The 21241-nt window shown below is 53.8% G+C and overlaps 2 protein-coding genes and 1 long non-coding RNA gene across 4 annotated transcripts in view; 2 read left to right on the forward strand and 1 right to left on the reverse strand.

The window, feature by feature from the left end:
• Window positions 1-9095: 9095 nt before the first annotated feature.
• On the forward strand, window positions 9096-14026 carry cercam (cerebral endothelial cell adhesion molecule). The gene is made up of 12 exons (XM_011617808.2): window positions 9096-9642; window positions 10309-10419; window positions 10496-10613; window positions 10712-10846; window positions 10923-11127; window positions 11189-11308; window positions 11524-11600; window positions 11673-11779; window positions 11863-11995; window positions 12067-12194; window positions 12329-12532; window positions 13007-14026. The coding sequence occupies exons 1-12, from the start codon at window positions 9440-9442 to the stop codon at window positions 13239-13241; spliced, it is 1776 nt and encodes a 591-aa protein (XP_011616110.1). The 5' UTR covers window positions 9096-9439; the 3' UTR covers window positions 13242-14026.
• Window positions 14027-14367: 341 nt separating this feature from the next.
• LOC115250150 (uncharacterized) lies at window positions 14368-19497 on the reverse strand. Its single transcript, XR_003888710.1, has 2 exons — window positions 19419-19497; window positions 14368-16294 (listed from the first exon to the last, which is right to left on the reverse strand). It is a non-coding gene; the product is annotated as an uncharacterized lncRNA (long non-coding RNA).
• Window positions 14956-21241, forward strand: part of sardh (sarcosine dehydrogenase) — a 13294-nt gene continuing 7008 nt past the window's right edge. Inside the window, exons 1-12 of one of the 2 annotated variants that reach the window (XM_029837393.1) lie at window positions 14956-15091; window positions 15509-15712; window positions 15779-15915; window positions 16074-16252; window positions 17215-17394; window positions 17463-17586; window positions 17680-17780; window positions 18138-18242; window positions 19234-19363; window positions 19439-19525; window positions 20128-20218; window positions 20468-20609. In XM_029837393.1, coding sequence (XP_029693253.1) covers window positions 15531-15712; window positions 15779-15915; window positions 16074-16252; window positions 17215-17394; window positions 17463-17586; window positions 17680-17780; window positions 18138-18242; window positions 19234-19363; window positions 19439-19525; window positions 20128-20218; window positions 20468-20609 — 1458 coding nt within the window. In that variant the 5' untranslated portion in view covers window positions 14956-15091; window positions 15509-15530. Of the gene's footprint in view, window positions 15092-15280; window positions 15399-15508; window positions 15713-15778; window positions 15916-16073; window positions 16253-17214; window positions 17395-17462; window positions 17587-17679; window positions 17781-18137; window positions 18243-19233; window positions 19364-19438; window positions 19526-20127; window positions 20219-20467; window positions 20610-21241 lie in introns of those variants that run through there. The other variant, XM_029837392.1, reaches the window with a different exon arrangement.

A 21241-nucleotide genomic window follows, 5' to 3' on the forward strand; every position in this document is an offset into this window, starting at 1 on the left:
TTTTCTGTGAAGTGTTAAATTTGCTTCTTTGTTTCTGCCTCTTTTCTGGTTTCCTCCATTAGAATTTGACGTCACGCCTCGATAATTCCTGCTGATAGTTTATATCTGATCGATCTAATCTGTGTGATCATTGAACTTTTAGGCTGATTAGACGACTCTGGGGTTTTTCAAGCTCCCCCCCCCCCCCCCCCCCCAAGTTGGAAGCTCTCTCCAGGACCACTGCGGGAGGTCGAGCTCTCGCCTCCGGGCTGCCCCCCCCCCCCCCCCCCCCCGCGACCTAAAGCCTTTTCTCGGTTATGGAGCCCGATTTGCAACGGGAAACCGAGCAGCAGAAAGGGAATGCTAATGAGGCTGCGGTGGGGGGGGGGGGGGGCAGAGGAGAAAGTGTAGCCCCACATCAGCTCCTGCAGGCCGGTCGTCGCCTCTCACAGGCCGCCACAATTCCAGAGGTATGATTTTATTCTTTAAAGATGCTTTATAGTAACTAATGTGGCCACGTGATCTGAGGTGACGCGTTGCCAGGTCCCCCCCCGCCCCCCCAGTCCATCCTGTCTTCACGTCCAACCTGTACGTGAACGCACCACCACATGCACAGGCTGCACGTTCAGTGAAGTCGGGTTTTGGAGCCCGGATCATCATGATCTCGATGACCCGCAGCTCCAGAGCAACAAAGGAAATTTACATTTTTCTAAAACAGGAAACTGACGTCAGAGAATCACTTTTTAATTTCCATAAAACGCGCAGTTTACAATTTAAAAGCACAATGACATTTTTTAAAGACGCGCGTCTTGAGTCCAAAAACTTATTTTTCATCCACCGTAAAATCCAAACGGGTTTTTAGAAATTAATTTGGAGGTAAATCCTGGATCCCGGAGCGCTAATTAAATGCAGATCATCCGTCAGGCCTCCTCCGCTGTCTCACAAATACCAACTATCTGTGATTAAAACACGAACATCACATCAATGAATGCTGCTCAGTAATTCCGGGTTTGACCATCGGAACGCCAACAGGCCGCGAGCGTGGCCGTTCTTCCGTCATCTCTGCTGCTTTGTGACCTTTTGATGGCGCGTTTGGCTCTTTTTAAACGGTGTCACTCTCCAGGAAGCCTCACTTTACTATTTACCAAACAGTCGATACGTCGATGCTTCCGCTCGATATTTGCCTTTTAAAACAAACCTCTCTGATTAGACCTTTGACAGGACGCAAAGCCCGGCCGGGCCGCGTCACCACACCTGGGGGGGGGGCGCCTTCACTCCACCTCGCCTCCCCCGTTAAACGTGTTTCTTACCTGGAGCCCAACAAACCGGGGGCCGAGGCCCGTCCGTGGCCCTCTGGAGCCGCGATGAGCGCGAGGCTGCAGCAACAGATGTCCACACACAATTCTTGGGGGTGAATTCGAGGTTTCTCAAGAATTGCGTTTGGACAATCAGCCGCTGAGACTCATGGTTGCGTTTGGTGTTGGAGGTGGACGCGCGCACCGGCCTGCACCTGCTGCGCGTTTGACAGCACCCTGAGCTGCACCGACCGGCACCGACCGACCCCGCGCGTCCCCCCGGCAGCGGCTCCGCTCCGCGCGTTCTTTTCGCCCTCCTCCCTGCTCACAGCTCCACATTTAAACATTTGAAACAGTCAAATATCTCGCGCTGCAACTTTTCCTCGAAAGTCCCAGAATACTCGGCCACGGCCCTGCAGCCACAACAAAGTCCACCTCCAGCCGGGCGCGAGCGGCGCAGCCACGCACGGTCCTCGGAACGGGGCTCTTCACAAAGTTGAGCCCAAGTCTGTCCGGATCTGCGGGGCCTCAAGATGGCTGAAATGCATCTTTAAGTCGAACGTCATCTCCGCTCTTTGGCTCTCCGGAGAGCTTCTGACTTTCGGAGAGTCTTAAAATAGAAAAAAAAAATGGAATGAAGGCAACACCGAAGCGTTTCCCCTCTGGTGGAAAAGTCCCGGGGTGGAAACGTTTCGCCATTTTTGCACCTGTGCGCTGCCATCGCTGCTTGAGGAGGCACAATGGCTCTCACGGCTGTTGGAGCCAAATAAATAAATAAAGCGCATCTCCTCCCACTGGAAGAAAGGCGCCTTCTTTCCTCTGCTGGGAATCAAACTCTTGTTTGTTGTTTTTTAAAAAAATATATAATTTAGGGGGGGAAAGCCGCCCTTAATTCCCGCTGTGCGGCGCGTCCTTCGGCTCTCCACGCCGCGCTGTGCGCTCCCTGCTCCGGGTAAATGCCCCCCAGCGCGCCGCGGACGATGGTGACAAAAAAGGAGGCAGTGACGCTCCTCTCCTCCCGTCCATCCTTCCTCCACGGGTCTCGGGGACTGACTGGCTGGCTCTCTGGGCTGCTTGGACGCATGGATGGATGTCTCTGCCTTCTCCTGCCTCCCTCCTCCAACAATAAACGCTGCGGCCGCGCGTCGTGAGGCGGAGTGAGGAGTGGAGAAGGTCCTCGCTTGGTACTGAATTTGAATAACACCACGGGGTGATAAATGTCCATTGTACTGCTTAAGTAATGAATCTCTGCTGTCCTCTATCTCTCTCTCACACACACACACACACGCACACGCACACACGCCAGCAGCTGCGATGAGGGACCAGCAGCCCCTCTTAAAGAAACAACAGCCCCATTTTCTACCCAAAAGAGATTACAATCCCGACACTGTTTACTCTCTGACCGCTCTGCATGACGTTTAGTGTTTGTCTTGTGCCCCCCTCCCTCCCCGCCCCCCCCTCCGGAGTGAGCAAACCACAGTGCGACGCTGTAACCTGGTACTCGGACAGAAAGCGGCGTCTTCTGCGCCATGTGCGGCCGCTGTGCGGCGGAAAGGCCGCCTCACCGAGGGCCCGAGCGGGGTTGGGACACAGCACCGGTGCAGGAACCGGAGCTGGAAGGGCCCAGGCAGCCCTGCAGCTCCCGTTTTTCCAGCTTTATTTATAGCAGGCGTTTGCAGCCAAACGTCAGCGTTCCGCCTGCGCGTGAGTTACCTGGAAGATCAGCGCAGGTGCGACCTGAACAGGAAAAAAATAGCAGAAAACGTGTTGTTGCCTTCTCCATAAATGTGCATAAAATTTACTGCTGATATAAGATAAACAATATATTTTCCGTGTGGATCATCAGGCTATTCTGACACTGTTTAAATATAAAAACTTATATTCATCTTAATGTACGAGGCACGCGCGTTCTGGCTCAATCACGCCGCAGTTTTGTGCACGGCCGAATTTTGCACATTTAAGATGTTATTTTTACTCGGTGTTTCAGAATGTTTAGGTATAAAATTAGACCATTTTACTGCCTGTGCTGAATCAGTGATGTTTTCATGTCTTTACGTGTAATTCCAGCAGTTTGGACCGCAGTTTTTGTCTGAACGTTCAGCTTTTACATCCATTTCTCACACTTTCAGCATCCTCGCGTGCGTATCAGCACTTTTGGATGCTGCGTTTGCGCTGCGGCGTGTTGGAGCTCCATCTCTCTCTCCATCTCTCTCTCCATCTCTCTCTCCATCTCTCTCTCCGTCTCTCTCTCCATCTCTCTCTCCATCTCCCTCTCCATCTCTCTCTCCTTCTCTCTCTCCATCTCTCTCCATCTCTCTCTCCGTCTCTCTCTCCTCTCTCTCTCCATCTCCCTCTCCATCTCCCTCTCCATCTCCTCTCCATCTCTCTCTCCATCTCTCTCTCCATCTCCCTCTCCATCTCTCTCTCCATCTCCCTCTCCATCTCTCTCTCCATCTCTCTCTCCATCTCTCTCTCCATCTCTCTCTCCATCTCCCTCTCCATCTCTCTCTCCATCTCTCTCTCCATCTCTCTCTCTCCATCTCCCTCTCCATCTCTCTCTCCATCTCCCTCTCTCCATCTCTCTCTCCTCTCTCTCTCCATCTCTCTCCATCTCTCTCTCCATCTCTCTCTCCATCTCTCTCTCCATCTCTCTCTCCATCTCTCTCTCCTTCTCTCTCCATCTCTCTCTCCATCTCTCTCTCCATCTCTCTCTCCATCTCTCTCTCCTTCTCCCTCTCCATCTCTCTCTCCATCTCCCTCTTTCCTTCTCTCCAATAAATCATCCTGTCTGATCCCGCCCCGGGCGCAGGGGGTCCTCCTCTTTAAAGCTCAATCCGTTCTTTCCCCTTTTCATCCTCCAGAAGAAGCCGAGTTAACCTCTGCTGCTCCGCAGGGCCGGAGCCCCTCTCCGCTCCAGCCCGCCTCTCATTCATTGCTCTTTTTTTTAAAACGCCAACTCCTCCACTCCTCTCCTCTTTCCTCTCTGTGCTATTCAGGATCTGACTTATCCAGCAGCGGGAAACTCTGGAAGAAGTCAAGAGGAGCAGCCCCCCCCCCCCCTTTGATAACGGCAGAGTTTCGGCCCTCAGATGAAGCAGAAGCAGATGAGTGTGTGTGTGTGTGTGTGTGTGTGTGTGTGTTGGACACCAGTATTGGTGAATACATCCCATCATGTCTGATTGTGGTTCAGGTCTGATCTCTGCTGCAACTTCTTCACCTTCTGTTGAGGATTTTAACACAACTTTAACAGGAAGTGAGTTTTAATCTCTCAGTTCTGGCCTAAAATACGCTGTTGGGGGGGGGGGGGGGGCAGTATGATTAATTTACTGCAGCCGGCCACTGGGGGTGATCACATGATCCCAATGTGTCAGGATCAGTTCTGACATCAATCTGTAAAAGAAAATATAATTAAAAACATGCTAAGCTAACGGTGGCTAGTTCACCTCCTTTCTACTTTAAATCAAATTGGAAGATCTGACACCATTTATTTAATTTAAAATGAAAAATAAAGGGCAGATATTCTTTTTATTAGCGGTAAAAAACAAAACAAAACAAAAAACACCTTCAAAAGCTCAAACTGTCGCCCAGCGTGTAAAAAACCCCAAACTGCCGCAAACGAGGGTGGAAAAGACTCATTTTAGTTCATTTAGACGGCAATAATGCGGATTTTCCCAGTGTTTCAGCTCTTTCTGTGTTGGGTTGAGGCCTTTTATGTGGCCTGCAGCCTCACAGCCGTATGCTCGGGGTGTGTGTGTACACACAGAAACAGCAGGGGAGCGCTGCACTCCACCGGGGTCCCCCCCCCCCCCCCCATTCACTAATCAATGTTTAACCCACTGGCTTAAAGGCCTGGCAGGAGAGGGGGGGGGTGGGGGGGGCTGCAGGGCGGCCAGTCAAACATCCCATCAAGAGATGAGAGGACGGGCAGGACAAAGGAGCAGGGGAATCCTTCAAACAGCCTCCTCTGGTGAAGGCATCTTCTCCCCACTGCTGGGGCCCGGCGACCGGGGAGGGAGAGCAGCGCCGCCGCGGCAACCGCGTCGTTGGGAAGTGGACTGTGACTCCGACCAGAGGAACGGAAGGACGAAAGCCTAGCAGGGCAGGTAAGCCCCAGCAGCAGGGAGGGGGCGGGGCTAAACCATCACAACAAAATAATAGTAACAATTATTCTACAGCTGAAATCCTCTTAAACTAAACTGGGTCCAGATCACGTGGACCAAGGTTTGAGGGGGCATTTCTTCACGAACTGCTCCTTTAAATGAGACACAAGCTGGCGGCTAATTAGAGAGTCAATTAAGTCTGAGGCCATTTGTCCACTGGTCTCCCGCCACATTTCGGATGCTGCCTGTTCAGGCTGCGCGGTGACGTCGCCCCGACTCCGCTGCTCGTTTGAAGGAGAGTCGTTTGGAAAGGTTCTGACCTTTGGAGGCGATGAAAACACACTCCAGACGTCAAAAACACACGTTTGTCTGCGCGCAAACGGGCAAAAAGCCTGGACGGTGAAAAGGGTTGGAAACATAATAGCCCAGATTAAAAGATTAAAGGGAAATTCTCACAACCCCGCTCACACACACACACACACACACACACGCCTCCCCCTCCTCAAGCTTGCCGCTGCCTAAACATCCCCCAGAATTCTTTGACAGTGGCTGCACTGTTGCCTGGCAACGAGGCGACGGACAGCGTCATCCGGGGAGTCAGCGAGACGACGAGAAGCAGAGAAGTCGACACTAATCTGAGCAGCACTTCACACAGATCAGAGGTTCACACTCCGGCTGTAATTCCTGCTGCTGCGTCAGGAATTCTGCAGTTTTTCGGAGTTCCCAAAGATGGAATTCTGTAATGCTGCAAACACGTGTCCCCACCTACCGGAGACGTGCGTTTTATTGGACCGTTTGGCTTTAAAAAATGAACTCGGCTCTGCAGGTTCGGGCCTGTTTTATCTCCAGCAGCATTCCTGCCTGCACGCCTGACCCCATAATCTCATTATTCCGGAGTATTCCGAGCTTTTAGTCGCCGCATCAGCTCGTTTGTGCTGACTAAGTGGTGTTGTGTAAAGACCGGACCTGGCAGATGCAGGCCACGGGCGATTCTGCTCAGGAGCTGGAGTCCAACACCAGCATCGCCCACCGGGGGATTAAAAAAATCCAGTCAATTGATCAATTTGCTGCTGCTGACGCTCCACATCCTCGACGACACGTCTCATTTAAATGTGCTAAATTTGTTTTCACTCGGACCGCAACACAGCCCACAGGAAGTGGGATGCACCCGGCCCTGGAGCGTGGCGAGCCCAATTTGGCTGCTCTTGAACGCATCATTAGCATGGTAGCTGCTATGCTACAACACTGACCCTCGGCCAGAAGCGGAGGTTTGAGGTTCTCCTCCTTCAGAGCGACTGAAATTAAACTGCGCTTCCTAAAATCAAACCCCGTTTGAGTCGTTATGGATTGGTGCTTTACTCGGGATGTCACGGGACGGGGGCGAGCGCGGGGGGCGCGGCGGCTGTAGCTGCTGAGTAAGAGGGTATGCGCCGCGGCTCGGACCCTGACTGACAAGTATTGACCCCTGAGCCCAGAGACGTCTCAGTGGGAACGATATTGATTATGGCCGCAGCAGTAAAGGTCCTGAAGCCTGGGAGAGCGTCACAACTCCCCGCTCCGGCTCCGGCCTCGGCGCTAACAACCGCCACGCTTTTCCCATCACTCCCAGCAACCCGCGATCCCCCCCCCGACGGGCTTCCACAGGCCGCAGGAGCGTTTTGTCACTTTCGTGCGTTTCTAGAGTTAAACGCCACTTTTAGGTCACGACAGGAGGAGAATTGGCGCGAAAACCTTCCTGTCGTCGAACGGGGCGATGCTAAGATTAAAAACCGTCGACCTCGACCCCCCCCAGAATCCAAGATGGCTGTTGGGAATCGAAACAATAGCGGTCGAATTAGGACGGCGCAGCAGCTCCCTAAAGGGGACGTCGACCCCGGTGATGAGCTGGAGGGGATGGAAATAAGCCTGCAGCCATCCAGGATGTAGACGGATCCCGCAGCATCGATCAGCTCCCATTTAACCCACGAAGGAGGATCCAGTTCAGCCTGAACGCAGATCGTGAAGATCCCAGAAAAATGTACGTAAATGTAAATGTGCCGGGAAATAGACCACGCCCACCGCCGCTGCATCCAGGAACGCCGTAAACGGATGGTTAAAATTAGAGCGAGGACTGGCTGCCCTTTGACCCCAAACAGCATCAATGCGCAGCAGAAGAAGAAAAGGACGTTTCAGACCCAACTGCTTCGCCGTATTTAACCAGCGCGCTGCTAGCATGCCTGTCTGTGAACGTATGGCCTTGAATGCAGCCGTGCTCGTCTCAAACGTGCACGTAAACGAGGACACGCGTGCAGTGGAGCCTTCCAGCCGAGCTCCCACCTAGCTCGGCTAGCTTGGTGCACGTCAGCACATGTTTAGGTTCACTCTCGTATCACCAGAACCGTCATTGCTAAAGCAGAGAACGTAACCGAGGCTTCTCTTCTTTCCCCTTATTTCCACAATCTGTCGAAAACAAAGAAACTCGTCTTTTTGTCCTCCTTTCACGCCCCTCCTGTCGCCCGCTCACAAACGCCACCTTCACCCTTGACCTCGCAGTGAAAAGTTAGCGCGGCCGAGGTTGAACTCTCCCAGATCGGCCTCGGCCGCGGAGCGCTGGGAAAGTGCCCCTGACGCGCGCATGTGTGTGAGCGCGAGTGTGTTTGTGCGTGGAAACACTTGGGGCGTCATGAATAGGAGCGCTTTGACCCTGGACCTCTGTGACCTGTCCACACAAACGGCCCTTTAACCCATCTCGGCTTTTGTCCGCCACCGCCGCCTGCGTTTATTCACTGAGGCCACCAGAAGAGTTAAAATTCATTATATCCCGCTTCCCTTATTATTCCGCACCCACGTTTATGCCTTTATGCCTCTCCCTGTCCCCCGCGCCTTCCCTCGCTTTTGCTCTTTATGGTTTTTTTTTTCCAATGCAACTGTTATTTTAGAGGGAAAAACACAGTTTAAATGTTTTCCCATTAAAGTTTAATCAACGTGCTAAACTCACGTATTTTGAAAACCTTATTTCAGACATTTCCTCACGCTGCTGCTTTGATGTTTAGCATTTTTTCCCCTTTGAAGTCTTGTTTCCTAGGGTTTTCTTTGCCGAGTCTCTGGGCATTCGAGCATTCAGGTGTTTTATTGGCCATAACCAGCAACAGGCTGCACACTTGAATTCCATTTTAATTCTTTTGAGAACACTTGTGACAGCGGGCTTTCTTAAACTGGCCCCTGGGGACCCCCCAGTGGTCCATTAAGGAGGTTCAAGGTTCCCCGCAGCAAAACTCACAAGTGGACTCTTGTGTTGAAGAACACAGCGAGGTTGAAGGTGCAAAACCTCCATCAAGTCTGCTGCCGCCATCTCCCAGCCTTCCGTCTAAAACTGAATAAATGTGCAAAAAATTTTAAAAAGTAGGCGTTCTAACAACAGACGGGTGCTGATGTAAATGTAGCACTCGCGAAGGTTTAAATTCATTTTAAAATGTAGTTAAACTGTTGAAGAATAACGTCACCGCTGACCGGAGCCTCTTTTGGCTCGAGCCCTCCCCCTGCTGGTGAAACCCCGGAACTGACACTTGGAAATAAACGGAGAGGGGCGGGGCTTAGTTTTATTCTTCTAAAAATTTAAACTCATAATGTGATCAAGCAAATAAATTCATACATTTAAGAAAGATCCTTCAACTGTTTGTGTTTGACATAGGCTCCAAATGTGGCTCTGATGCAGCGCGTAAAGTAAAATCACAGTTCTTGACCAACATTCCGACGTCATTTTATGGCTGCACACTGATGAAAACAGCAAATGTCGCGGAAAAGTGCTCCCAGCTGCTCTGACTGGTTTCAACCCGACTAAATCTTCATCTTTGGATCGCGAATGACACATTTTTGCGTCCCGGACCAGAGCGGAAGTTGTGATTTTACCCCCTCCCTGGCCGCAGACTTCATCTGGGGGAAAGTATGAGGCAGCTCCGGGAAAGAGGAAAGGGGAGGTTAAACAGTTAGGAATGCCCTTCTTCTTCCTCCTCCTTCCTCTTCCTCTCCGTCTTTTCTTGGACTGCTGACGCGTCCTGCGCTCGGTGCCGCGTCCGGACTTCCACCATGTTTCTCCACTTTCTGCTTTTCGGGGCCTTGTTTTCCCGCAGCCAGGGTTACTTTTCCGAGGAAAGGTCCCCGGAGGAGTCGAGAATGCAGCCCCCCACCGTGGTGATCGCGATCCTGGCCCGGAACAGCGCGCACTCGCTGCCCTACTACCTGGGAGCCCTGGAGAGACTCAACTACCCCAAAGACCGCATCTCTGTGTGGTGGGTGCTCCTGCAGGGCCCCGCTGCGGGGTGCACGCGCTGTTTTAGTGGAGCAGGAGGTCACTTTTATCTAAATGAGTCCGGGGGCAGGGCGACACCCCCCCCCCCCCCCCCCCCCCCCCCCTTGTTAAGAGCTTTCATCTGTTCCTTCAGCCTCTGTTTTCACATTGAAATTAACTCGATTTTCAGCTTAAACTCCTCAGGTGTCTCAGGTTCCCTCGGACTCAACCAGCAAAGTTTATGGAAGTTTATGGAAGTTTCTGAAAGTTTATGGAAGTTTATGGAATCCTCGCTGGCTGCGACGGAGCTTCTGTGGCCGATGTGCCCTGAACATCCTCGCAGCATTTATTTCTTCTTCTTATTTGTTTGCAATAACTGACCAGTTCTATCTAGTTAGCAGGTCGCTCCAGTCAGACTTGGACCTCGTAAGTATAGAGAAACCACGAGAGCAGAGATGAGATTTCGGGTGGACGGTGCAGATTAATAACCTTGAATTGAACCTTGGGCCTCCTCCCGTCCCCCCTCTCTTCTCTCTACCTGGGGGACTTGAGAGGAGCCGAGCCGTGCACGTCGCAGCCCGTGGCTCGGCCCCTCCCCGGCCCACCGTGCACAGTCCCGCCGTCTCGCGTGTCGTGGATGGCGAGGTCACCTCTCTTGTCTCCTCAGGGCGGCCTCGGATCACAACGTGGACAACACCACGGCCGTTCTGAAGGAGTGGCTCACCGCCATGCAGCAGTTTTACCACCACGTGGAGTGGAGGCCGATGGACCAGCCCACGTGAGTCCACACGCCACCGGCGACCGCGAGAGACGCCCGTGCCGTGTCCAACGCTGACTCGTTTGTCCCGTGGCAGGTGGTACGCGGGGGAGCTGGGCCCCAAACACTGGCCCAACAGCAGATACGAGTACGTGATGAAGCTGAAGCAAGCGGCGCTCGGCTTCGCCAGGAAGCGCTGGGCCGACTACATCCTGGTACCCGCCGACGCCTCTTTGATGTGGCCTTTGATGTGGCCTCTTTGCTGTCTGCTTCTGAGCCTCTGCGTTTCCTCTCCTCCTTCTCGCCGCCTCAGTACGCCGACGCGGACAACATCCTCACCAACCCCGACACCCTCAACCTGCTGATCGCCGAGAACAAGTCGGTGGTGGCGCCCATGCTTCACTCGCAGGGGGCGTACTCCAACTTCTGGTGCGGTATCACCCCGCAGGTGAACGGCCCGCCTTCTGGAAACAGGAAGTGACGTCATCGCCGAGGTTCCCGTGAGCAACTCTCCTGTCTTCCAGGGGTATTACCGCCGAACGGCAGAGTACTTCCCCACCCGGCACCGGCACCGACTGGGCTGCTTCCCCGTCCCCATGGTCCACTCCACCATGCTGCTGGACTTGAGGAAGGAAGGCATGAAGAGACTGGCCTTCTTCCCGCCGCACGCCGACTATTCCTGGCCGTACGACGACATCATCGTCTTCGCCTTCTCCTGCCGCACTGAAGGTTCGCTGCCGATGTTCTTCCGCGATTCCTCACGTGTTCCTGACGCGGTTCTTGTGTTCAGGGATCCAGATGTACCTGTGCAACAAGGAGCGCTACGGCTACCTGAACGTCCCGGCCAAGCCGCATCACACCCTGGAGGACGATCGCCTCAACTTTGTCCACGTCCACCTGGAGTCCATGAGTAAGAAGAGCTGCTAGTCGGTGTGATGGATCCGAGGAACCTTCTGTTCTGGTTGTGTTCCCACCATTGGTGTTGGAGCCGGTTCATTATGTAGTCAACAGGAGGTCTTCTCTCGCGGCGTTAGCATAGCAAACGAGCAGGCTAGTTCCTGCCGGGTGGCAGGAAGTTGGTTGTGTGTCCGTGAGACTCGGCCTGAACGTGTTGTTGTCCAACAGTTGACGGTCCGCCCATGTTCCCCTCACGCTACGTCCACATGTTCCCCAGACAGAGAGACCTCATGGGCTTTGATGAGGTTGGCGCCCGTTTCTAAATCAGGCCCCGATTGTGGCGTTCCGTGGCCCAATAACACGTCTGTCCTCGCCAGATTTACCTGATCAACCTGCGGCGGCGGCCCGACCGCAGGGAGAGGATGCTGTTCTCTCTGAACGAGCTGGAGATCGACGTGAAGGTGGTGGACGCCGTGGACGGAAAGTGAGTAGGGAAGGGCCGCGGCGGGGGGCGGCGCTGATCCGGGGTTCATGGACGTGTGTGTGTGTGCGTGTGTGTGTGTGTAGCGCCCTGAACAGCAGTGACATCAAGCTCCTGGGTGTGGACCTCCTGCCGGGCTACTATGACCCGTTTTCTGGACGTTCTCTGACTAAAGGGGAGGTGGGCTGCTTCCTCAGCCACTTCTTTGTCTGGAAGGAGGTGAGAACCTTCCCAGATTAGCTCAGGGTCTCTGTCCCAGTCAGATTATTGTGACCCCCCCTCCTCCTCAGATTGTGGACCAGCAGTACGACAAAGCGCTGGTCTTCGAGGACGACGTCCGCTTCCAGGCCAACTTCAAGCGTCGCGCTCTCAGACTGATGGAGGAGGTGGAGCAGGTGGAGCTGGACTGGGACCTCATGTGAGACCCAGGAACCGGAGCGTTCCTCAGGGCTTTGGTTCTGTTCTGTAGTCAACACCAGAAAGTTGTACAATTACTCCCAAGTCCTTCAATGAACATTAATTATGCATGTTTAAAGACGCGTCTTGTTTCAGATACTTCGGCAGGAAGCAGGTGAATCCCAGCGCCGAGGAAGCGGTGGAGAACGTCCGGAACCTGGTGGTGGCGGACTACTCGTACTGGACCTTGTCCTACGCCATCTCGCTGCAGGGGGCCCAGAAGCTGCTCAACGCTGAGCCGCTGTCCAAGATGCTTCCCGTCGATGAGTTCCTCCCCATCATGTACGACAAACACCCCAAGTACGTGTGGGCCGTCGCCCCGACGCCTTTGTCTCCGAGCTTTGGGGGCGGGGCTTGAGAGAACCCGTGCTACATAGTTAGCTTAATGTTGCGGTGCTGGAAGATCAAACGTGGACGGTTTTAAACGTGGTCCTTTCAGGCCGAGCCTCCATCTGAATGTATGCTAGCTGACGGGCTAACTGCCAGAACCACATTCCTATGTGAGCTATATTTTAACGACCCGCAGACTTCCTGGCAGCATCGCTGCGATCCGCCGCCCAGATTTAGTGCACGGATCCATATTTTAGGAGCCGCCTGGCCTCCAGATTCTACGACTACAGTTTTTTTGGCGATTGATTATCTGGACCAGTCTTTCCAGACTGGAGATGCGTTATCCTGATGTTTCCCAGATGTTAGCAGAGCGCGACGCAAACGTTAGCTCAAGCTGTTGTTGTTGGACGCTTTATTGATCAGGGTGATTTTCCCTCCCTGCAGCGAGGACTACAAGTCCCACTTCCCCAACAGGAACCTCCAGGCCTTCAGCACGCACCCCCTCCTGGTGCAACCGTGTCACTACGCCGGCGACCCCCAGTGGGTGAGCGACACCGAGACGTCCACGCTGTGGGACGATGACTCGGTCCGCACCGACTGGAGGGGCTCCCAGAAGAACCTGAAGGGGGCGGCGCCCCAGGCGGACGTGCTGTCGGGCTCCTACAGGGACGAACTTTAGGAGAAACATTCTCAGGCGTCCCTGAGTCGTCAGAACCGGACTGTTCTGTAGCAGAACAGCTTGTTTGTGAGAGCAATCAAGACTTTAATTCACTTTATCCAAACGTTTTTAAGTTTACACCAAAGCGCCTGAGCTAAAGAGAGCAGCAGTTTGTTTTCAAGGTTCTTTTTTTTACTCTGTTGATCCGTTGGGCTCCTCAGCTGCTGCACTGTTTACACCTGAGACCTCGGGACGATCCGATACTGTCGTTATCTTTCCCTTTTTTAATGTCTTTAGTTCACGTCTGTCTCTTCGTCTGTCTCCTCTCACTGCATCACTGGGATTTCTGAAGGTAAAGTTCACTGAAAATCAAAATTCAATGACTGAGCTTGTTTTCCATCATCACGAGGATGAAAAAAAAAAGAGACCAACTTTTTATTTTTGGACGTTTGCTCCTTAATTTCAACTCGATTTGAATGACGTAAGCGGCCTCCTCTGCAAGTTTGTTGATGCTCCGAAGTCCGACAATCCTTTCTCTACCTTTTTTATTTTCTTTGTGTGTGTAATTTATTGATCTTTTTATATTTGTTGTCAAAGGAAGTGTCATGCCGCCTGATTTTATTTTCTGATTTTCATCATTTGACTTGAATAAAGTCGGTATATGTAATTTTTTTTTTACAATCTTTGACAAACAATCTGAACCTTCCAGTTGGAAGCGTCAGATTGTGTCAGATTTGGGGATCTGGATGTTGGAAAACTGTATTTTTAAGGTTTTTTTTGTGTTAATAAAGATTTGTATTTGTGAAGTTCCGTGTAGTTCACAGTCCCGCCACAGGGGGGCGGTAGAGCCCCGCCTACGGGGACTTCCTCGCGTGTCTGCGGTGATCGACACGCAACAGGTGTTTATGGTCAGGAACTCGGATCCATTTCCAGGTCTGAAACCAATAACACAACTTTATTCCTGTCTGCACAGTTTTATTTTGCTGCAGGGCCAATGTGTCAGTGACGGTTGGTTATTAATCTCTGATTGTTGAGACAGAACAGGTGAAAGAGCCAGGCAGCCCCTTCCCTGCTCCTCACGATGACCCCTGACCCCCCAGCACAGTAGCGTTGTGTTCCTTCACCAATAATGATCGATAACACAATCTTTGCTTCATTTATCTCTTTATTTTCAGGCCTTCGCCGTTTGTGAAACCGGAAGATACGTTATTCCAAGTGGTGCTGCGGGGGGGGGGGGGGGGCGAACCGGCCGGGGGAGAGCCCGAGCCCGAGCCCGCGGGGGGGGGAGGCCGAGAGGCCCCATTGGCTGCTGGATGGGGGTGGCGATCCCGGGGTTTCGTAATGTCGCGTCACCTCCTCGTTTATCGCGTCACAGATCCCAGATCTGTGCTCGGACTATTTCCTTGCGCAAACATCAAAACACACGCGCCGTCAGCCGAAGCGTCCACGTGGTCTCCGCTTCCGGGGGCCTGAAACAGCAGCTGCAGCTGCTCCAACACGCACGCGCACGTCAAATGCATGTGGAGACAAAGCTCATGACAGGACAGCGGAGGCTGGACTGGGTTCACTGGGAAATTTAGCTAAACTGGATCTGGACATTGTTCTTCTTCCGGTTTAACCTGTTCACGCATCGTCTGGTGTGTATTCCTGTCAACTTTGCGGGCTCCTGCGGTCTTGAACCCGCCTGATGGAACGTTGATTCCACCTCAGCCTGTCAGTCAAGGCGGGGGGCGGGGCCTTGTACGATAGCCACGCCCCCGCCCCTTTCCCCTTCCAGTGTAGCCAGTTGAGTCTCCATTCCTGCTGCTGGTTTCCACGCTTCTGCTCCCCGCACGCGTGTTCCGGACAGAGTGCTGCAGGCCGAGTGTGCGGTAAGTGTTCACGCAACAAACTTTCCGCTGAAAGGCAACAAAGTTGCCGCGTTGGTCGATCGTGACGTGGCGCCGCAGGCTGAACTGGAGGAATCTGGCAGCGACTCGCTGCAGCTGCTGCCTCATTTCTGCCTTTTCCCACTTTCAATTAAAGAAAATCTGGCTAAATCTGACGTTTTTGTGACGTTTTTGAAGGGGTGTTACTTTCTGTCCACGTGTTTTCTGCTGCCTCCTTCCGTGCTCGTCTTCGGGACCCTGATGTAATCAGCTGACTGTCGACCCAGTTTGAGCCTGCAGGCTCTTGCAGGCAGGTTAATGAGTGACAGCTCTGCAGCCACACTGGTGCTGCCCCTTCCGTGATGGTGAAGCTGCCCTCCTCTGACGCTCCTGTTCTCATGGGTCCACGATGCTCCTCAGGTGTCTCCTGTGATCTGGGGTCATGGCCTTCCTGGGAAGAGCAGCTCGGCGGCTGGCGGCGGCGGTCAGACCTCCCTCCTCTGCCTCGGCCCGGATTGTCGCTCGCTCCTACAGCTCCGAGCACACCAAGGAGAAGAACGTCCCCTATGAGAAGACCCTCAAACAGGATGGAGGATCCTCGGGCCCCACCAAACCTCTGCCCCGGTAGGGGTAACGCAGCATTCCCTCTGACTCTCCGCCTCCTTTCACCAACCCGTTCTCCATCTTCAGGGCTGCAGATGTGGTCGTGATCGGAGGAGGCAGCCTGGGCTGTCAGACCGTCTACCATCTGGCTAAAATGGGCCTGACCAACGTGGTTCTACTGGAGAGAGACCGGCTGACGGCCGGCACCACGTGGCACACCGCAGGTCAGGGAATAGAAGCCAACGTAGCCATTAAAATTCACTATTTTATGTTTACGTCAATCAAATTGTGAAAGTCCGTCATGAGAGATGGATGGTGAATGTCCAGGACCAGGACCAGTTTCTGCCCTCAGAGGTCTCATTTGTCCCCCGTGTCCCTTCAGGCCTCCTCTGGCAGCTCCGGCCCAGCGATGTGGAGGTGGAACTGCTGGCCCACACCAGGAACGTGGTCAGCAAGGACCTGGAGGAGGAGACGGGTCTCCACACAGGCTGGATTCAAAACGGGGGACTTTTCATTGCCTCCAACAAGCAGAGGTTGGACGAGTACAAGCGCCTGATGTCGGTAAGGCCCAGTTCCTGCGGTACCGGAGCTGCTTCCTCCATCCTGAGGATGAAAACAAACATTTGCTGAGGTCTTCTCATTAGCAACGTTAGCGCGGATGCAGAGTCAAATGATTAAGGAGCATATTTAATCCACAAATGGGAGGAGATTCATGCATGTTGTGGCTGGTTTGACAGGTTATTATAAACAGTTATGTAAATGAATGGAGCCCAGCACGTGCACATTACTCTTCCAGATAAAGCTAGCAGCACCTAGCAGCACCTAGCAGCACCTAGCAGCAACACGTGCGCTCTTCACCGTGCTGTTGGTCAAGATTTGTCAAACGTTCCGTTGAACATCGCCCGCTACTGCCTCGGAATGCTCTCTTCGGCCTTGAAAATGTTTCCACTTCAGGTGACAGTGTTGTCGTGCACGCGAGGCCTTCAGGGACACAGTCCCTTAATCGCGTTGCCTTCAGGGAACGTCGGCCATATGACACGTTACAGTCAGCGTACAGCGTTACACCCAAACTGGCGGTATTGGCGTTCCCAAGTTGGGTCATTCCCGCGAGCGTCATTGTGCGGGTAAGGATTTATTTAAGGTAGGGGAGCTTTTAGATGATTCTCTCAGATTAACGACCCTCGGGATGAAACGGGCGCTTCGTTTGTGACACGTGCATCGTTGACGCGTGCATCGTCCACAGGAGCAGGAGGACGTGGTGAAACGGCTCCTCAGTTCTGGAACATCATCATTTTTTAGTGGGCGGTCACGTCAGCATGACAGATGGCGTGCGCGATTTTAACGTTCCATATGGCCCACGGTCCCTGAAGGCAACGCGATTAAGGGCAACGTGGTTCGGGGATGGTCTCGGCCTCCGTCGCCCGGCTGCCACTCATCCCTTTTCCCCTGTAGCTTTTATCTTGAAGTTCAAAGTCCAAAGTTTTCGCCCGAGACTCCACTCAGATGTTCTGCTCTCGCTCCAGCTGGGCAAAGTTTACGGCATCGAGTCCCACGTCCTGTCCCCTGCTGAGACCAAGGACCTGTATCCGCTGATGAATGTGGACGACCTGTACGGAACCCTGTACGTCCCCAAAGACGGCACCATGGACCCAGCGGGGACCTGCACCACCCTGAGCCGGGCCGCCTCGGCCAGGGGGGCCAAGGTGGGTCTGCACAGCTCTGCTCAGTAAAGTCCTGTCCTGATGACGTCACGCTTTCCTCTCCGGACCAGGTGATCGAGAACTGTCCCGTGACGGGCGTCCAGGTGAGGACGGACGACCTGGGTGTGAAGAGGGTGAAGGCCGTGGAGACCCCTCACGGAACCATTGAGACGCCCTGCGTGGTCAACTGTGCAGGTCGGTGGAGGCGTTCAGCAAGAAGAGACAAAAAAAAAAAAAGCAACTTTATTTTTGTTGGTTTTAACCTTTTGTCTTCTGATCTTCACGCAGGCGTTTGGGCTCCCAAGCTGGGGCAGATGGCCGGTGTGAGGGTGCCCCTCGTCGCCATGCATCACGCCTACGTGGTGACGGAGAGAATCGAGGGAATCCAGGTTTGTGTCGTCTGCCCCCCATTAAAGCTGCCCCCCATTAAAGCTGCGCCCTTCTAAGCGTGGTTCCAGGCGTCGCCCACTAGGTGGCGCCTAACGTGAGCGGATGGAGCTGCTGCATCATGGAGACGCTCAGATTTCTACTGCGTCTTTGAGAGGACTCCTGTTATGCCCCCCCCCCTTCTAACCCTGATACCGGTCCCTCAGCTAATCCCAGTTTGGACCTGAACTTGAAAAACCCAAGTCTGAACCGTTAACGTCCCAGAACTGTGACTTCTGAGGGTGTTTCCAGACTTTTCTTTGCTGTTTAAGACTCTTCTTTGTCTGTTGATCCTCACGTCTGAACTGTCGCCCCTGCAGAACATGCCCAACGTCAGGGACCATGATGCATCAGTGTACCTGCGTCTCCAAGGCGACGCCCTGTCCGTGGGAGGCTACGAGCAGAACCCCATCTTCTGGGACGAGGTGACCCTGATCGACTCCGCTGTCCTTCAACGCGGCCTCGCTCGGTCGGGTTGAATCGAGCTCCTGGTACCGGCGCCGGTACCAGACCCGTCCTGGTCCGGTACCAGACCCGTCCTGGTCCCTCGCGCTAGTGCCGCCTATATCCGCCGCTGGAGCCGCACGGCATGCTGGGAAGTTTACATGCGAATCGATCGGATCAGCTTTTCTCTTATTTTGTCATCGGCGCTCCCACAAAGTTAATATTTCCGGAGAGAAAACCCACGAGGCGGCGCCGTTTGGTGTCCTCGTCGCCATGGAAACGGGCTTTGACAATGAGTCATGGCATCACATGACTTTGTGAATTAGGTTTGAAGGCTGCATTTCTGTTCAAAAGTGCACGTGAGGACATGTTGACGCGCTCCCGTCTTTATCTTCCTCACGCAGGAACGTGGTATCCCATAATAATCCCAAATAAGGGCTCGTCTTCCATCCGTGCACGCCTGCAGAACGGCTCCCTTTGTTCTCTGGCTGAATGCAAGTGTTGCTTTGATGTCTTTGAGGGGATGAAAAGAGCAGAAAGAGGCATTAACGCTGGCGAGGTGGAGGAGGAACAGCCTGCCGAGTGCAGGTGAGCGGGAGTGAAGGGAGCGAGAGGAGAGCCGGGTCGAGGACAAACGCAGCTGCTCCTCAGTCACTCCAGCTGAGTGTTGCGGCGCCGTGACGACGCAGGAAGTCTCGCAGCGGACGGACGTTCTGCACCCATGAGGTGTCCTGCTGGTCCACATTCAGCCTCTGGCTCCTGTTCTGGTCCTGCTGGTCCACATTCAGCCTCTGGCTCCTGTTCTGGTCCTGCTGGTCCACATTCAGCCTCTGGCTCCTGTTCTGGACCTGGAGAGTTCGGGGCGTTTTAATCAAGCTACTCGAGGCCTTGAGGAGCTTGTTGTAGAGGACATTATGGGATGTGTGCGGTCCAGCAGGCTAAAAACATTGTGTTGTTTATTTTCTCTCTCAGGTTTCTGATAAATTTGCCTTCAGCCTCTTCGACCTGGACTGGGACGTGTTCATGCAGCACATCGAGGGCGCCGTCAACAGAGTTCCAGTCCTGGAGCAGACGGGCATCAAGTCAACCGTCTGTGGACCAGGTACACACACACACACACACACACACACACAGAACACTAGCTTGTGAGGCCTGACCCGGTCTTGTGTGGATGCAGAATCCTTCACCGCTGATCACAAACCTCTGATGGGAGAAGCTCCAGAGGTTCGAGGTTTCTTCCTGGGCTGCGGCTTCAACAGTGCTGGTAAGTTTCTCCTGGAGAACCGGCGAGAACGTTCTCTTCAGAACCCTCTGAAGACACGAGTCGGCTCGCTCCACGGGCCCTTGGCCACGGACGGAACGTTAACCACCGATGGACCTCAGTAAATGGGACAAGCCCGGCGCTAGGAAGCTAGCAGCTAGCAGTCGTGATTGGCCTGTAAGGTCAAAGGTCACGAACGCTAACGCTCGACGGTGAGTGTGTGATGTAACCGATGTGACGAGCGCGGTGATAAAGAACGACCTCGCCGTGGTCACAGCGGACCATCGGTGAAGATCCCGATCACCCCCCCCCCCCTCCCCACGCAGCAGATCTGGGGTCAGATGGGCAAAGTCTCGGTTTGTCAGCGTTGGTTTTGAGTTCTGATGAGGTCTAAGCTGCTGCGGTTCAGCCGGGAGCCGGGGGTCAAAGGTCACGTGTAGAGAGGGCAGAACTGCTCTTCTTCTCTGGTTCGGATTAATGAGACAAGCTCGCAAACTACAGGCGGGCTGTCAGAAAGAGAGGGGGGGTGTGTGTCAATGTTTGTTATGATTAATTAGTGTGTGTGTGTGTGTGTGTGCGTGTGTGTGTGCGTGCACGCCTGTCAGGTATGATGTTGGGAGGAGGCTGCGGCAGAGAGCTGGCTCACTGGATCATCCACGGTCGCCCTGAGAAGGACATGTACGGCTACGACATCAGGTGACCCGGACATCTTCCTGTTCACTGAACATGCTAACAGAAATGCTAATGCTGTGAGCCTGCTCACGTCCTCCCGGGTTGTAGTACCACCGTATGCCTCTAGGGCCGTGGCACTTGTAGCCTAGCGAGCACGCTCTGCCTCTCCTGGGTCATGATCTCCAAACTTGACCTTTCTTTTGCGAGCGAATCTTTAAGGAGGGCAGAATAACGTTGCGTTCTGGAGCTAACGTGCTACGTGTGCGGCCCCAGGCGCTTCCATAACTCGCTGACGGACAACCAGCGCTGGATCAGAGAGCGAAGCCACGAATCCTATGCCAAGAACTACTCCGTGGTGTTTCCCTTCGACGAGCCGCTGGCGAGCCGGAACATGAGGAGGGATCCGTTCCATCAGGTAAATGTGATCACCCGATCAACCGCTGCCCTCGCTCTCTGCTGGAATTCTGTCTGACAGAACGAACATCAAAGGGTGAAGCGTTTGGGCTTTGATGCTGTTTATCACGTTTAGACTCCGCCCTCTCAGTCAGTTGTGGCGGCGTGCGGCGTTTATCGGTCCTCGCGGCTCCTGCGACAGCAAAAAGGATCGTTTTAAAGTCGTCTTTGGACAGACGGAGCAGCAGCATCAAAGCAACATAATTCATCAAAGCGGCTGCGCGAATGCTGCGAGTTCTTCACCGTCTCGGGACCAAGCTAGCAGACGGGTCGTCCAGTGAGACGGGGCTGTTCTGACCTTCGGCTCTGCGCCCATTAGACCCCCGTTAATCGCCAATGGAGGCCCATCGCCTAGCAACCAGCCATCCTCCTGGCGGCGAGCTTGAGCCCAGCGAGGAGCGGAGGGAGACTGAAAAGCTCTAATTATTTCTTTAAATGCGCTCTGAATCACAACCACCTGTTGGCCGCCGCCAGCCTCCGGGAATCACGCGCGTTGCTCGAGTGGCGTGATTTTTACGGAGGCAATCGGAGATTCGCCACCTCGGATGCGGCTGCTCGCGCGATTTCTGCCTCCCAGTTGTCATGGATGTAAAT

Source organism: Takifugu rubripes, chromosome 6, assembly GCF_901000725.2.
Source record: "Takifugu rubripes chromosome 6, fTakRub1.2, whole genome shotgun sequence".
NCBI lineage: Eukaryota > Metazoa > Chordata > Actinopteri > Tetraodontiformes > Tetraodontidae > Takifugu > Takifugu rubripes.